This window comes from Clytia hemisphaerica, unplaced genomic scaffold (assembly GCF_902728285.1).
Source record: "Clytia hemisphaerica strain Z4C2 unplaced genomic scaffold, Clytia hemisphaerica genome assembly, whole genome shotgun sequence".
Classification (NCBI taxonomy): Eukaryota; Metazoa; Cnidaria; class Hydrozoa; order Leptothecata; family Clytiidae; genus Clytia; species Clytia hemisphaerica.
This window is the reverse complement of record NW_027104055.1, coordinates 308,781-323,033: the sequence shown is the minus strand read 5'-3', so window position 1 is coordinate 323,033 and position 14,253 is coordinate 308,781. Positions and strand designations below refer to the sequence as shown.

Sequence of the window (14,253 nt, the reverse complement as noted above, 5' to 3'; positions counted from 1 at the left end):
ATTATTTCCTTAAGAAAATGTTCCACTAAAATTAACTTAGCGGAGGTGTGTTATTTTGAAGTATAAACTTTCCTTTTTCAACTTTGAAGGTACTGAACATTTATTTTGAGATACCTGACTACGAAAAAGAACCAATGCTAGAGCAGTGACCACAAATGACCAAGATTAAGAAACAAGAACTATTCATGTATCACAAACTTTGTCCCCCAAGTCCCGACTTACCATTTTTTTTGGAAAATCATATTCTTTCTTTACCATCTTGGAAAGACAGTATGCTTTCTAGAATCCCAATAAACTAGACAATTATCCATCCCCATTGGTACTTAGTTTCTTTATTTCAACCGCACTGGGTGTCAAGTTCTCACCGGATCACTGGAAACAGTGGTTAAGACTTATAACAGTTCGGCAAATTGCATAGATCCGCAACGTTGCAATATTCCGCAACGTTGCGGTTTTTCGCAGCGTTTCCCCAGGGTTGCGCTGCTATTTTACGCAACGCTTCCAATTGAAGCTTGTGATTTTAAAAATTATGAGCGCCTACCAATTTTCTTCTAAACGCATGCAAAATCAGGCAAAAACTTGCTTTCTTGAACAAAGTAGCGCTTTTTTGAACGAAGTAGCATTTCTTCCAACAATGATTGTGAATAATCGCTAGGTAGGAAATTAAAATGCTAGGGTGAAAAGTTTCCTTTTGGGTTGTTCTTCAAAATACACATTATTTTGGGACCCCGGTCCAGGCCCTGCGATGCCGATTTTGCAGCAGTAAAGCTGTAATATCAGTAATATCACAACGCTAAAGATGCAGAATTTCGCAGCGTTGCGGATCTGTGCAATTTGCCGAACTGATATCAAATAGATAAATTTGAATATTTGTTACAAAACAACAGTATTTTCTTGGACGACGAGTATATCGAAGCAAAGTAAAATAAAGTCAGCATCTTCGTAATTCTAGATCCATATGATTGAAGACTGGTGAAGCATTCTCAATTCAGAAAAAAGGCAAACCTTTAATTTGCTATATGGCCTATACGATAGTTTCATGCCACGATTTTTGGTTTGAAAATCATAACAATTATTTGATAAAAAAACATTTTCCCTAATTATATGATAGTGTTACTAAAAGGATAATCATAAACCAACGGATAGAGGGTTTGTGGTTAGTCTGAAATATAGACCGTTAGCATAAACAAAATTGAAAACTGGAACTAGAAAATTGTCTTTTAACGTCAAAGCAATCAACTTGGGCTACTATTCGCCCACTTGTTCATGAAAAAATGTTCAGACCAGTTATTTTGTACAATTTGAAGATGTTGCACAAAATGGTCTTGAAATGTGTAGTGCAAGGCATGCTTTTTAGCACCTACTTATTTGCGTGAATCGAATCTTTATGGGTTGATTCATCATATTGTACAAATTTATTACTCAACTTGACTAAGGGATTTTTATGCTTAACATTCCTAAACGGAATTAAAACTCCATGATTACTCATTAAGGTCATTAAGCAAGAGTGAGTCTATTCAATTATATCCCAGGCATTTTTATCAATTTCAGATGGAATATTTACATTATGATATTTGCTCAACTGGGTTCAGTTTACTACTTGGCCTAGAAGTTGAAGGCCCCCCCTTCAAGGTAATCTTTTGATTTTGAAAAATATTCAGCCTTTCGTCGATTGGCCCTGTAAAGCGCAATTTTTTAAAAGGTGTTCGGTTTTTTTTCGTTCGGTTTTTCATAATGACATAGCAGCTTAGACAGTGATTGGCCAAATTAAGATTCTTTGATCATTCGCCAAATTTGAATTTTACCACAAGTTTAAAAAATTTCTTCTCTAAAATTTTTCTGTATTCAACGGTAAAGACCCGATGAAGATGATGGGATAGAAAAGAGTTTCCTTTTATCATTTTGCAACTTAGTTTTTTTCAGCCGAAAAATGACACGTATTTCCTATTAGCGGATTCATGTAAAAAACTCATGAAAAACGTCGAGAAAGTCTCTGATTGGCTGAAATATTGCATATACAAGCATATTTTTCAAAATGTCCAGAGTATGAGGTAATCTTTGCATGCCTCCGCCAATCAAAAGTTTGTTTACTCGACGTTTTTTCGTGACTTTTGCATGAATCTGCTAATAGGAAATAGGTGTATTGACCCTGGGCTTGGCATAGGAACGATTTAAAGCCATTAACAAAAGTAATGTTTTAGTTGTTCAACTTTATCGTCAGTATGAATATATATTCTTCTATATGTCAATTCTTTTAAATAATTTCATATAATATACCGAAATACAATAATATACAATAAATAACAATTCTCAAAATCATTTACAAAAAGAAAAACTAAAAATAAAAACATGAACAGTAACAAAACAATTTAATTAATTTATATTTATGATATTTATAAAATCTTCTTTTATTTTATGATACAAAATAATTTTTCAATTTTAGTCGTCGTCGATAAAAAACTCCCTTTTAGAAAATAATTTTTTGTTCTCGTGGCTTGATGTCTTGAAAATATGCCAAAGATTCACAGTCTGTTGGCACTATTACCAGCTGGCACACGTCAAAGTAGAGCTTCTCGCTTCCTTTTCAACTTGTTTTTTAAATGAAATTTGAAGCTCAAATATGATATACTCTCAAGCAACGATGACAAAGCGTTTTATTCCACCCTGCAATATTATCTGTGGATGTTAAATCACTTAGCGACATTTGCCCCACTTGAAATAGTATATCGACATCCGTGACTGTGTGGAATGCCGAAAAATGATCTCGTAAAAGCATGTATAGCAACGCATTCGTAATTTGCTTCTACATCTTTCGGTTGACCTTGACAATAAGAACAACAATTAATAGCACCAATTTCACATGATACTGCAAGGTAAGGACTTTGTTGAGCACCTTCAGCAATGACTCCACAATTACAGGTTGAAGAATCAAATGGTGGAGGATTCGGTGGGTTTGATGATCCCGATCCTCCCGAAGATGAGCCACCCGAAGAGCTGTCGGTAGGATCGGTAGGATCGGTAGTCGAAACTGTTGATGATGGTGATTCTGTTGGATTTTCAACATTGTTTGTTTCTTCTGATGCAACGGGCGCCATTTCTGATATCTGGTGATTAAAAGAAAGTTTAGAAAATATTAAAATCTATGTCTCGTATAAGACTGGGTTATGGGGAACGTCTTCCCTGCGAAGACTAATGGACGCCAAAGAATACCTCGGTGTTGAGCTATTATCTTGTCCCTTCTCAGTGAACGTTGAAAATTTGATGCTGATGCTCTGGGAAATAGGGTAGGATTGAAATTTCCCGATCTTTGACTTTAATAAATTGTAGTTTTTTTTTAGAAAATTGATCAATAGTTGATGACGAAACAGCGTGTCGAAACTTAAGTTAAGAATATCACATGATATGATCAATTTCACAATCAAAGAACAGCGTGAGATAAGAAGATTGCTTCTTCACAGGAAACTATTTGTTTTGCGTTTTTCCAATTTATACCACATGATAAATTATAGAAATTTTTAAATTAGCGTGAATATCTTTAAATAGTTACCGACGCAATTTCAGTGCGTTGGTGATTAGATTCTTAGGTTATTGATGGATTTTTAATGGCCACTTTCCTTACCATTTATTTATTTTGACAAAAATTGTCAACACATGAAAATCTGAAAATAATCAAATGAAAAATGACTTACCACGAGTAACGATGTTAAGACGACCAAAAAGAGTTGTTTTGTCAATACATGCATTTTCTGAAAGAAAAAGGAAGATATATTATACAAACATGCTTTTCAATGTTGTTAATTCCGACTATCAGCTCCTCAGTTCTTGCCTTTTAGAGGAAGTCTAAAAGCGATAGCAAGGTCGCTCAGATATACAACTGAGGATTGAAACAAGCAGTTTATCGCTCTCGCAAGAGACTCAAATCGTAAAATTCGGAAACCAAATTTGTTTTAGTATATCTATCAGTATCTACACAATATAACGCCCATTGAAAAATCATCAGATCCTCTTGCTTTCCGCTTTGGGGTTGATATTGCCCAAGTAATAACGAATAATGATCCAGCAATTTCACTCATATCACGATAGTTATATAATCGCGCAACTGTAAAAACACCAATTTCTAAAACTAAACACATGGCTAGCAAACGGCATCAGTAATAGCTCATAATAAGTGACCTATTTGAATCCAATTAATTTCTAATAACTCCTAAATAGCCCCTCTATCTAACCTTTAAAAGGTTTCTGTTTTTCCTTGTGGTCATTCTACACGCGGGATCAAAACCACGCTACATATCTAGTTCAGAAAAAATATATACACCTACCATTTTGAATCCAATCTAAGTTCCGCGTTCTATCAAAGTTCAAAAGTTCAATATCTACTATGCTCTCTCGAATATAAAACTTCTTTTTAAAAAAGTGTTGATGTCTTGTCTTCTTTTCAAATTAACAACTTTACATACAACCCTATCAAAGCGAGTTAATGACCAAATTGATTTGTGTTGCTGGCATTTTCGCCATTTTTATATTATTTAAAATGTAATGTCTTCTCTTTTGTTTTGTTTGTATGCTCTTCCGGTTTGTGTCGTTATCGCCTCTGATTCTATCTAACTACCAATTAAAACGAGATTTCGTTTTAAACACAAAAGCATTTTGATATTGATATACGGACATACCCCGGTTATCACACAATGACTTTTGTGCAGAACAGTATCCGCTGGTTCTTCTGAAAAAGATCTATTCTTAGTTTTTCCATGGTGTTCTCAGCATTTTTTGCTGATTCTTTTGTTTTGTTTTTAATTTTATTTTTCCATATCGGAAAACCGGCGTGTTTCTATTGTTTGACGTAGATCACAGAACGTTGCAATATCAATGTCCAGTTCTCAGATCTTATACGGTCTTCTTTATATGGCATTCTTCTTTTATACATATTTTTGCATACTCGTATAATATCAAATTGGGATGTTCTTTATTTGAAAATTTTTGGCTTGATTCATTTGATCTTGGCAAAATTTCAAGTTTTTGATTTTTTGATGATATAACGTATCGGATTTTATTATGAAAGATCACTATATTGGAAAATTATTTTAGGACCATCATATTGAGAGCTTTCCTTTTGGTTTACAAGCTTTTAGGACGTTTTGAATATCTTCAAAGCCTTTGAAAACAGCCTTGGAGATTCCGGAATGTCCCAATATTCGGAAACTCGTGATCTAGAACCCAAGCCTTTTCGCATTTTTTAAAAATGACGACATGAATTTGTTGCGTCAGATACTATAATCCAATTTCTTCTTTGCGGATCCTCTAGGTTACCAGTGGAAAAGCTATAGAATTCATTAGGGAAGCAAAAACAATGTAATCGGAGGGAATAATGGAGCCAAACTAATCCGTTATTCACGTCACTGCGTCACTAAGTTAAATGCACAGGACCTTTTAGAGCCCTAAAATTAGATGTGACTTATTTTAATGAGCAAATCCTTTTTCGTTAGGTTGATCTAAAAAGGCCTTATCTCAGCCAAAATAGAAACCAAATCATGATGTTCGAAATTTAGAGCTATGTACCCAGTTTAGTATCCCATCGTATTTATTTTTGGACGATTTTCTGCTCCCATCAGTAACGTAATAAAGCTTGGGTTACATGGAGACGAGGTCAAACCGAACTTTCTTAGATTAAGCATTGCTTACACTAGGAATGCTTTGCTAATGAGAAGCTTTCAAGATTGCTTCTCCAGTGAAACTTAATTTAATACTGTAGTTTGACAGTAAAACGTGGTGTTGACAAAATGAAAATTAGAGAAATGACTTTAGTTATTTCCGTTAGAAATTATTTGTTTACTTGTTTATAAAACCTCAATGGTATATAAATTAGGCGGTAATCAATCTCTCAAATGACTGCTTTTTAATCTCTAAATACGATGTCACCATTAGCTTTGAAGTAGGATGAAGGTTTTTTGAAGCTTCATTTTGATTGGTTGTTGAACCCACTGTGAAAGAAAACTCGCTTTTATCTGTTTTAGATAGGTCTAGCAAAAAACTTCAGATCAAGAAATCGAACAATTTATTTTGAAAATTTTACTGATCACCGACAATTTAGATGTTTTCATTTTTCCTTTAATGGAATGCTATATGATACTTTGCTGTAAAAGGCAGCATCACGAAAATACGCTCAGGTCATTGGATCTATAATACTTGTTTATTCAATGATTTGGGAAGAGTAACTTTTGAAAGAATTATTATATAAACACCAAAATCACGTTGATTAGAAAATTATGAAGAAAATTATTACCGCTATAACTTATAAAAGCGTCTCTAAATGTGACACCGATAATTGTCGAGGTCAATTTCGTAAACGATTTTGTTCTATTCTTGTAGATAGATTGGGGTCGATATTTTTGATGAGCAGATCGGTCATCTAGGACTTTTTGACACCCCTTACTCACAGACCCGGTAAGATTTTTTTCAGTCAGTGGAGGTAAAAATAACACATCGAAACTCGATGGGGGTTAAGATTCTCATGTTTTTATTAGGCTGGGGATTTGAATTCCATTGTTTTCAAGTCAGAAAATTCAGAAAATTGGGCTATAATTTTCCACTGGGGATGATCATGTGGCCAATTTTTCCAGCGGATCTGTAAGAAGAGGGTGTCAATTAAGATTCAATCAAGTCAATTAAGAAGAGGGTGTCATGTTGTTACTGGTCACAATCGCCAAAACCAGTAGTTAACATCTTTCAATCAGTGTCGTTTGAGCAGAAAGATGACATGTAAAGACTAGCAGTAAAAGAAATGTTCTTTTGATTTGAAAAAGAAAAAGCAAAATCTGAAAAGTCGGAAAGTCATTATTTCGTCATTCTAACCAATCTACACATAGGAAACGGAATAGAGTGCAGAGGCGTTTGTAGATGTCTGCCAAAACTGATCGCATTTTTCAGATAAGTCAAATGACAGGATTTTGATTTTTCCGTACGTGATTTATATATTTAGAATACTTCCCCTCCTTCTCAAGTAAACGTCACTGTAAGGTCCCATTGTTTGGGGTCATATCACTATGTCAGATAATTACTTGTTTATCTTTTAAAAAGATAAATTATATATTATCATCATTTTAATTGTAATTTTATAAATTCTTTGAATACCTATTCATTAAGCCTAACAGGAAAGAGACTCGTTAGATTTTTAAACACTTTCGAGTCACCCCTATGAGTATATTGGAGACTGTGCTGATTAAAATCTTAACAGGCCAGTGACGAGGAACAGGAAATCTGATGAACATGAGCAAAGAACCTAGATAGTTTTTATCTGATCGTAGTTTACACTACCATTCTGACGATACAAGTTGAGTCTCCATAACTCGAACCCACACGGGGAACACAAATTTATTCAAGTTTTGGAAATTTCGAGTTATAGAGTAAGGTTTATAAGACAATGTTAACTGAACCTAACTGAAGGGACGAGAAAACTAGTTCGAGTTCTAAAAGACATTTTAGTTAAAGATGTTCATGATATGTCTATGCCCGTTTTCTTTCTTCAAGCCCTGTCTTTTCAAATGTGTACAAGCACAACCCCCACCCCCGCGGGATTTTATTCACAGATATCTTGGTAATGTTTTACACGTTTTTTGTTTACATCAACAAACACTTATGTGTTTCAGCTTGTCTCTTGTTAAGGCAGTTTACATACTACAAGACGCGATTTTTTAGGGAAAACATTAGAATTAAAGTAATTACTAAGTTAATGGATGCATCTAACGTTATTCCTGCCAGCAATGGAATTTCAAATTGATTTTTGAAAATGACCTTGTTTACAGTTACTATGTTTCAAAAAATTTTGTTCGTGGTTTAGATTTTGGAATTATGAAAGATTACTTATTTATAATTGTTTGTTTTGGATAAGCTGCCAAAAAAATCGATTAGCTAATTTTTGAAAATGTTAAGAATTCTTAGTAATATGTTGGACGGTGAAAAAGAATGCGGCTATTATATTTTGATTTTTCCCGACATGTTTCGGACTCGGTCCGTTCTCAAGGGAATGATATTTCTATAGAAAAACAGTAAAAATAAAAACTTAGTAATAAAAATTATGAAAATGTCTGAACTGTCAATTTCAGGTTAAAAAACTTCAGCATGTTGAACTTTATATCTAAATTTGTTGTTGTATTATGGCATTCCAGGGCGTATGTGAAATACTGTACTTGTAAAGCCTTCATTAAGCTAATAATCATTAACCTTTTGAACCCGAATGCCGTACATATACGTCCTTGAGACGTCCCGAATGCCGTACATATACGCAATTTGATAGGCATGTCTTTCTCGCGCAATTCTTTGATTGGCTTGCTTTCTGATCGTTGAAAAAAGAAGAAAAAGAAAGTAGAGAGTCTAAGCTTTCCGTGAAGTAATAATGATGTAATGTTATGATAACGGTGTGAGTCAGCACTTTTCAAATAAAAACACTGATTCAAGATGGCGGACGGAAAAACACTGATTTCTGAGAAAAGTGAGCAATGTTTGAAAAGCCCTTGTGACCACTAGAATTGTTTTTGGATACTTATTTTGGTATATGGCTTCAGGAGTAAGTACATATTGATAAAATACTAAAGAAATATTTAATAATTAAGTTCCCCCCACTTTTTTTTGCATAGGAAGTGAAAAATGCCAAAAAAGTGACATTGCCGAAAAGTGAGGAAAAAAACATTGGTGAATGTAGAGCTACCATTTTAGTTAGAGTAATTTAATTGAACTTTCACCCAACCTAAAAGCTGCAGAATTTAATTAGCTTTTCAGGGATAGCTTATTCTTTACCAAAAGATTTCTAGTTCTTGAGATATGGCACTTTTACCAAACACTGCGTTTTCTCAAAAAAAGTTGCGTTGGGACAGCGTGAAAATATAAAAAACAGCGTGGCGGAAAGGTTAACCCTTTAAGTGCCGATCTTCTTTTTCACCCCTCAACCTATTTGCCGGGACATTTTTTCACACCTCGACCTATTTGATGTCAACATGGGCATAAGGTAGTGATTTTCACTTCATTTTCTGAATAATATAAGAAGTATCACAACGACTATAATTTTGAGTTGAACATTGTAGAATAGTTATTTTTCAACATCGAAAAGTTTTCAACTATTCATTTTTTTCATTTCAACCCACCTAATGCAAAATCTCTGTAGAAAATGATAAATTTCTGGTAAATTTCGAGATTTCGCATCTCGTTATTTGTCGACATCGGCAAAGAAATCGAAAATGCTCATGTCGGCATATGCCGACAGAGGCAGTTAAAGGGTTTTAACGACCATCTAAGTTGAGCGCACAGGTGGTTTGATCTGATTTGGTCTTCACTAAATTAACAATGTTGTTTGTCAAGTGATGATACAACAAAGACTTGATTCTACTTCCATGGGCTATAAATTATATTGAAAGGTATTTATTAACATTGGTGGTTTATAGATTAGCGTTTTTAAATTAGCATACACCTACACGAAAGTTACATTTTTAGGTTTTTTTTTTATTTGAAGATAAATTGCTGAATCATCTTAAAAAGATCCTTTAATGAAAATATAATTGATAAAGTCCTCGTGCTTGCTGCATTTTACTTTCACTTCCTATCACTGCTGTTTGATTTGTATTTGTTTAAAATTGATACTACTCTTATATTACAACACGTGTTATACGCGGAAGACTTTCATTTAGACTGCTTGAGTCATTTATAATCCATGTTATGCTGTAATATGGGTGTAATATGATAAAACGATAATATCAGTTTATATAAACTACTATATGTCCCCTTAATTTTTATCTAATCTTTAATCTTAAATGCAAAAATATCTGCATACCGTAAAGAAAGCACTCTAGATCAAACATAACCTGTACAGCCCCGCTGCCACGGGCATTTTTTATATTTTGAAAAAACTTGCCTTTATCTTTTCAGTCAGCGAAGAAGAGTTTGGTACAGGCTAGATCAAACACGGAGTCGCAGAAAATAGTAATAATTTAGCGATTGGTTATACGCCCTGGGGGTAGGAGGAGGGGTAGATGTTATCGCTTTAAATTCTTTCTGAAAATTGACTCCCAAAAATATTTTCGCCCTCTCTCCACCTTTCAAAAAATTGTAAGCGCACCTCCGCCTCTGATTTAACTAACTATAACAGGATTTTCTCATACATAGATTTTGGTGGCATTAATTCATTGTACAATAAACTTTATCAATTTATTTTCTTCTTCTAAATTTTCAAATGATTTTATCAGTTTGATCTTTTTCCTTCATTTTGTCTTTATCAGATAGCCATGGTGATTGATGTTACGAGATTTAGGAGCTCAAAACTGTGGGTTATCCCATCTCATTATCAATGATTTATTGATTACCTTATCCTAAATGACCTATCCGTTAGATATTTGATGACGTATTTTTGAGGTAAGTGTTTTCAGTGGGGTGCCCTTGCAAAAACAATAACAAAACAGCCTCCATGGAAACTTATGCTTTATACCAAAAACTCTAAATATTAGAATGTATAAGACCAACAGGTTTAAAAAACTGGTTGATTTGATTTGATTCATAATGGAAATTTTGATGACGTTTGACCTGCAATTAAATCTTTTTTAAACTGTTGTCTTTAGAAACGAACGGAAAAAATCTTGGCTTCAGCCGTCAAAAGTGGTCAAACAGACTGCCAAAAGACTTCCCACTGATTTATCTTGATTTTCACTTCTCCTTAAATGACTTAACTGGTTGGCTGATGATAAACGATGCTTTCTTTAACTAAAAACGCTCTCCAAAAGATTTTAGCTATAGTAGTAACAGCAAATAACTCAATAGCATGCTCTATGTTCTTTACCTTAGACACCTTCTCACAGATCCACTGGGAACCCTTTTCCCACTGGAAAAATTGGCCAAAATATCGAACCCAGTGGAAAATTATCATCCAATTTTTGTCCCCACTGAAAGTAGTCAAATAACCCAATCCTCACTGCAAAACATTATGCTATTTTTGTCCCATCCCCACTGAATTTTTTGACTTGAAAACAAAAGAATTGAAATTCCCGGCCATAAAAATATGGGAATATCGATCCCATCCCCATCGAGTTTCAGTCCGTTATTTTTATCCCCACTGGCTGAAAAATCCTACCGGGTCTGTGAGAAGGGGGAGTCCTTAAAACATTAATCTAAGAATTTTAGTAAGTTTTAGCTAGTAGGGTGAGTAGTAAGTTTAAGCAGCCATAGTCAATAATGGCTCTTTTTCATATTACTTAGCTGTCTACCTGAGACCCGGGGGGGGGGCAGTCAGGCAAATTGACCGACGGGTATGTGCGGCAGTTAAGGGTATGTTTTTCAAAATATCAGAAATGCACTGTAAGGGTGGAAATTTCAGCAAATCTGGGAAAAATTGCAAATTTTTGCTCGAAAATGTTGATTTTTTTTGCTCTAAAAGAGTTTAAAATTTGAAAAAATGCACTGTAAGGGTATGAATTTCACCGATTTTTTTCTGCACTGTAAGGGTGCGATTCTAAAAGCCAATTTTTTCGCCGCACATACCGTCAGTTGGTAAACCCACTGCCCCCCCCCCCCCGGGACCTGAGAAAGGGGAGGACACCACTCTTCCTTGGATTTCTCCTCTTGGACAATCAACTTGATGTTTAATCATTACACATCTTTAGTACAGGTTTTTTTATAAAAGTAAACTATATAAGAACCTCAGGCTTTGATAGACAAAATGATAAGAACAACTTCAGAAAGTTTTTAGGCTTAAAACTACAAAAGGTTAAGAATAACCCCCGGGAGCACTCGGTTTCTAAACGACAACATGTGCCGCCAAAAAAATGGCTTTCAAAATCGGACCTTTACAGTGCAGCCCTTGAGCAGGAAAAAGGTACCCTTACAGTGCATTTTATCAAACATTTCTAACCCTAACAACACTAACAGTCCCGCTTACAGTGTAGTTTGATTTCATATCTTGTTTTGCTGAATTTACCTTAAAATGAGGCTGAGATGTCGACACAATGTGTAAAAAATTGAAATGGGTGCAAGTCAAAACTAATAAAGATCAAATTTTTACTGTCAGACTTGCTATTCAGCTGTCCCCAAACACACCCTTACAGTGTATCCAGCTAAAAGAAGACCCCTGTAGTGCACTCTATCAAAAGTACACCCTTACAGTGCATTTCAAGGGTCTCGAAAAACCTACCCTTAAAGGTGACACATGCCGTGGGTCGGACCATATGAGTGCCCCCTCCCCTGGGGAATAACCGAAGGCTTCAAAAATTTAGGATGTTGCTTCAAAAATTTAGGATGTTCTTATAAAAAACGTGTATTCAAACCTTTAAAATTAGCAAAATTGCCAAAAATAAATCGGAAATCAAAATTATTTACCTTTAAATCTTTTGGTGACACTTTCCAAAAATTTTGAATTTCAACTTTAAAAGATTATTCTCTACTGGTTGTAGTAGTCTTCCTTGATTAGTTTCGACACTGCTTAACGTCCTACCATTCTGTCTGCCACATTTATACTTATTCGAATGTTTACATTAAGGCTTAATCCCAATTCCTTATTTACATTTAAAGATTTGGTGACATTTCAAGTGCATTATTTTCAAGCTTTTGATTACCCTAATAGCTTGAAATGTTCAGTGACATCACCATAAACGATAGGTAGAATTTTTGAATTTGCATTCATTGGTTCAATGTTTACAAGTTTTTTATAAGAACACCAAAAATGTTTTAGGCCTTTGGATGTTCTTAACTTTTTGAGTTTAAAGCCTAAAAATGTTCTTATTTCTGCTTATATTTTGAATATTTCTGTCCATTTTTCTAAGACATTGGGTGTTTTAGAGTCCACGAAGCCTTAAAATGATCTTAACTTGTTCTAAATATTTTTGCCATCGATGCCATCGATGCCTCGAGCCCTTGAGTTCTTATATAGTTTGTTCTTTTAGAAAAAAACAACCTGTATTTGTTGTAAAAACAATATTGAAAAAAAATTCATTGAACCAAGACTTTGTATTATCAACAAATAAACAACGTTGTTTATTTTGTGACGACCGTTTTTATTTTGAAATCTGATGTACGGAAAATTCATTTGCTTGATTCCTAACCGTTGAAGAATGAGAAGAATGAACTACGCTTTATAGACTTTCCTTGCAAAGAATTTCAAGCGTAAAATTGTTTTTGATTTCATACGTCGTATGTGTTCGCTAAAAATTCGTATTTTAAGAATGCAAGGAATTTTTACCCTTCCACTATAAGGAGACAATCATCGCGTATTGGGACCTAAGGTTTTTACGTTATGTTTCTTCAATTTCTGTAAAATGGACAATTTTTGTTTTGAAGAATATTATCTCGGATCATGATTATGGCGGAACGATTATCATGAATGCAAACGTAGTCTATTTGTGCCTGCCCTGTCTCTGATTCACGCCCCCACCGCCATCGGATCTGTGACGATTTGGTGTTTAAGGAAGCTGCCTAAATTTCAGAAGCTCATTTTCCAACTACCCAGAGTCCTTGGTCTCTTCCCGCTAGGAAAGTGGCAGTCCAGGAAATGGAGTCTTATGCTCAACAACGGTAAAAAGGTCATGGCAATAGAGCCGATTGTCTCTCAAGATTTCTTTAGTCCAAGCTAAATCAAGCATACCATATACTTCAGTTGAATGATTCAGGTTTATCTTTTCCCTGCCGGGTTTCAATACACCTTTTCGATCATAGCCACCAATTGACGCGCATTTTTTTGTTCGCTTTATCCCACTAAAACCGTCCCAGTCCATTTTTTGTACCTATAGACAATATAAAAATGTGTCAAAAAAGGATTGGATCGAGTTTAGTGGGATAAAGCAGACAAAAAAATGCCCGCGCGGCAATTGGCGGCTACGATCGAAAAGGTGTATTAGTACAGAAATTACTTTTCCCATAGATAAGTAAAATTCTAAAAAAATGATCAACAATGACTATAGACATGACTAGACAACTTCAAGCCCTTTAAATCATTGACAAAATGATTTAATTAACGAATTTTATTCATTGATATGTTTGGTAAGTACTCTTGAATCTGTCGTAAGACCGGAAAAAGAAATTTACATGGAAATCGGGCGGCGCTTTACCCATCATCCGGCAAACCTAGTCTCCAACGCCGGGGGTTCAAGTTATTCTTCAAACTGTTTGGCATTAAATCTTTGTTCTTTTTACATCATGGTTAAAACCCCGGGTAAAACGTAACAGCAACAAGGATCGGCTGGAAAGAACCAAATACGATAACAATACCAAATCTTAAATAAAATGTTT

General features: G+C 34.7%; 1 protein-coding gene across 2 annotated transcripts; it reads right to left on the bottom strand.

The window, feature by feature from the left end:
• Nucleotides 1-2,350: 2,350 nt before the first annotated feature.
• Nucleotides 2,351-12,569, bottom strand: LOC136812142 (uncharacterized). 2 transcript variants are annotated; one of them, XM_067068612.1, is made up of 3 exons: nucleotides 12,349-12,569; nucleotides 3,690-3,746; nucleotides 2,351-3,104 (listed from the first exon to the last, which is right to left on the bottom strand). In XM_067068612.1, the coding sequence occupies exons 2-3, from the start codon at nucleotides 3,741-3,743 to the stop codon at nucleotides 2,691-2,693; spliced, it is 468 nt and encodes a 155-aa protein (XP_066924713.1). In that variant the 5' UTR covers nucleotides 3,744-3,746; nucleotides 12,349-12,569; the 3' UTR covers nucleotides 2,351-2,690. The 2 variants fall into 2 exon arrangements, with proteins under 2 accessions (XP_066924713.1, XP_066924712.1); XM_067068611.1 differs by lacking the exon at nucleotides 12,349-12,569 and adding an exon at nucleotides 4,320-4,763.
• Nucleotides 12,570-14,253: the final 1,684 nt, after the last annotated feature.

Coding starts and splice junctions, on each gene's coding strand:
- LOC136812142 (XM_067068611.1), bottom strand. Junction 3,105..3,689: donor TCTTAACATCGTTACTCGTG/GTAAGTCATTTT, acceptor TTTAATCACCAG/ATATCAGAAATGGCGCCCGT.